Source organism: Sphaeroforma arctica, assembly GCF_001186125.1.
Source record: "Sphaeroforma arctica JP610 unplaced genomic scaffold supercont1.429, whole genome shotgun sequence".
Classification (NCBI taxonomy): Eukaryota; class Ichthyosporea; order Ichthyophonida; genus Sphaeroforma; species Sphaeroforma arctica.
Window position 1 is genome coordinate 70669 of NW_014040129.1, and position 3397 is coordinate 74065.

Genomic DNA, 3397 nt, shown 5'->3' on the forward strand with positions numbered 1-3397 from the left:
ATATGCGAATGCACGCCTACCTTTGGTTCTCCAAAAAGAGTGACGGGTTTGCAGCAATATGTAATCGTACCACATAACACAAAATCACGTGGCCAGTTATAATAAGAACGTGACACGACCAAGCACCAAGACGCGCACAACAATTGACAGTTCACTTTGTGTATACTCCCACACGTGTGCGCTACGAGACGTTTGAAAGTCCACCCGTAACGAGTTCTAAGCCACGCCTGTAGTCAAGCACATAAGACGTCTAGCCCTACCTTGAGTAATTCAAAGATCATATGATACAGATGCGAGGGGATGTAAGGGAATCGGAAGGCCTCCTCGGTTTGATGCGGCATCACTACCGATACATCGGGCGAAGCAAAGTAGTATTGCTCGCACAGAAACTGCGGATCAAATGGAAAGCCTTCAGTAAGCCTCGATGGGTGGTTATGTGCTAAATTGTTGTGTGCTTACACGTTGCAATACCAGTTATTAGTCTGCACTATTACGTACGGTCGTGTGCGTTGTGATAAGACGTCTGATAGTTGGGTGCGCTTGTGAGAAATCTTGGGAAGCAATATACTACTGGCTCAAAATCCGAGAAACGCAAATGTACGTATATATGTCCATAAGCATGCAGGCGCGTAGATATATTCAGACGGGCAGACCTTAACCATGCACACGTACACGCAGCCAACTTAGGAAGGAGAAACTCAGATACACACCCTCGCGTTGTCAATGGCGTCCATGATGACAGCTGGTACATCGCACCTCTCATCGATCACGCCTACCATGGTTTTGGGCGAGCTCTTGTTGCCGAACAACTCACAGTGCTGGCCTATGAGCATGCGTATGCCTGCAAGCCACAAAAACATGGTGGTCATATAGTAAGGTTAAAGCACATGCTGCGTACGACAAGGCTATACACTTCGCCGATGAGAGGGTTGGTTTGAACGGTTGTTCCTGTGCCAGGCAAGTGTTACTTGCTTGGCAACAGCCGGATAGAACGATCAAGCCGGGATATGTATGCTAGAGAAAAGTATCGTGCTCATCGCAATCGCAGAAAGAACATTATTTTTAGTTGCGTGATTTAGTCAATGCTGGCCGATAGACCGCAAATGTCCCGTTTTGTAGTATACAGATCGCCCTAGACTTATCTATACGCCATATCTGTCTGTACATAGCGGCATTCATACACGAATAAGCTACCGATTCAGCCAAGTATGCCATAGGAAACGCGAAAAAAATGGGATCAAGAGTTGCATACCTATACGACTCATGTAAATGCGATCCAGAAAGTATTGAATGGGTCTGCCCATAAAGTGCTCCCCGTGGGTTCTGGGAAGGCCGGGAAGTGGGAAAGACAGCCGATGCATGAGTTAGAATAGTTATATATAAGCTCCTGTATGAAGTTTTATTCACGAGTTTTTAAAAGGCAGATTTGGATTGACAAACATTGACAACGCGACTCACAAGCGGTACCGATTAAACACCGTGCATATGCATCAAATGTGAATTAGCCACCATACACGAGGCGTACATACCCGTAAAAGTGTGTCACTTTATGTATATATACCTTTACCATTCGGATACATACACTATGACTCCCAGGGTTGTACTACAAAGGATATTATCCCACAAAGGCACAACGTTTGTGTGTACACGTTGACGTGTCTATGATGCTCGTACATATACGTGTATTTATACACACAGTTATGCATCTTCATACTCATATTTATATGCTTACGTGCATTTGTCACGTATTAACGAGTACATACAATGTAATTTACAACTTCTTCTTGTATATATAGGCAAAAATAATGAACTTGATGCAAACACAGATCACATAGCCACTATAAGGGGTTTACACAACACGATTCCATACGCTTAAATTCTATTCAAGTATCACTCAATGTAAATCAATCAATCGTGAGAGAGAATAAATGCATAGTAGGTATAGAAACGATACCAGCATATCTGATCCAACTTCACAGATGTACAAAACTTGGACGTTTGTCAAATATGTATGCATGTCCTTTCCGTACCTCTTCAGTTCTAAGATTCCTTGTGCGATCGACACGACCACGGGCGCGTGTCGCTTCAGTATCATCGATATAGTCTGGGTGAACTTCTCGACATACTCCTCGGCTCTGTTCTCATCTATTTGCGCCACGGACTCCAGCGACAGAATATCTTGGAACGATTCGACGTACCTGTCGATATATAAAACCCCAAATGGCATTGACATTTTCCGGTATAAATTTAGTAGGTTGTCAAACACAAGGATATTTCCAAGGGTCTAAAAGTAAACTTCAAAAGGATTATACGCGCTCGCGCTGATAGAACCCAAACAAGATTAATTCCTGTGCTCGCCTACAAGAACGCCCCTACTAGCCAGCCAGTTTCAGAATCTGTGCAGCATGAAATCAGGGCGTCCATCAACAAAACGTGTTCTATTACCGGTAGAGAGATTGTCTACGATACATAGCTGTGAGTGCGTTGGTTGGTACTTTGGCACTGCACATGCACAACCACATGAGACCGTCATAGAACCAATGTAAAGTGTTCCACACACATCAGTGCGTCCTTCCTATAGAGTCCATCACCGCATCGCCAAACAAAGGCGTTGCTCAAGGTGCAAAACTTCTATTCAATAAACAGACTCTTGATTAGGGTTCATTCAATTTAACACACAGGCCAGTAGCATAAATACCCTGCAAGATTGCACTAAACGCTCCGTATGTAGGTATGTATCGGTTTTTCTGTGCATACCAGCCTCGGACCATTTGGACGGGTGTACTGCTGAGTAGGGGCGCCGGGATGTCGTCGATTTCTTTGATCATGTGCGCTAACCGAATGGGAAGTTCATCTCGTAGGAACTTGCACGAGTTCAGACCACTCTGAAGTGATCTGTCTTTTCCTGTGCAACGAACAATTACACCACTTTGTTTACGTGTGGTGATATATGGACACGTACAAGTGTCATATACAAGCATAGACGATTTTCCACAAGACCCAAAACAGGAATCGTATACGACTATGTTGTACAGAGGCACAGATGAGTCTCTTGAGTATCGCACATGACTTCAAATATGCATCGTTATATAAATCGCACACATGCGTTCTACACTGCCATAGACTGCCCATTCATTGAACATAGCACACTGAGTCCCATCCGCAGCAAGATGTATACTTCATTGTATAAAATCGAGCACGTGTGTAACGACTGGCTTTTGAGATGAACGAGCACATTGAATATCAGAGGCGCAGAAATGATCCACCACACACATCCACCGCGCGAGAGAGATGTATTCAGTTCTGTGCGCAAACACACAAGGCTCAAACGCGATCTCTGCACTGCAGTAGATGATGCATATATATATATATATATATATGTATCTATATATATATA

At 43.8% G+C, this 3397-nt stretch overlaps 1 protein-coding gene across 1 annotated transcript; it reads right to left on the reverse strand.

Annotated features, from left to right (window-relative positions):
- Positions 1 to 233: 233 nt before the first annotated feature.
- Positions 234 to 2828, reverse strand: SARC_06168 (hypothetical protein; the record flags this gene model as incomplete). The annotated part of the gene is made up of 5 exons (XM_014299949.1): positions 234 to 389; positions 711 to 841; positions 1253 to 1323; positions 2031 to 2198; positions 2758 to 2828. The coding sequence occupies 5 exons, from the start codon at positions 2826 to 2828 to the stop codon at positions 234 to 236; spliced, it is 597 nt and encodes a 198-aa protein (XP_014155424.1).
- Between the last annotated feature and the right edge of the window lie 569 nt (positions 2829 to 3397).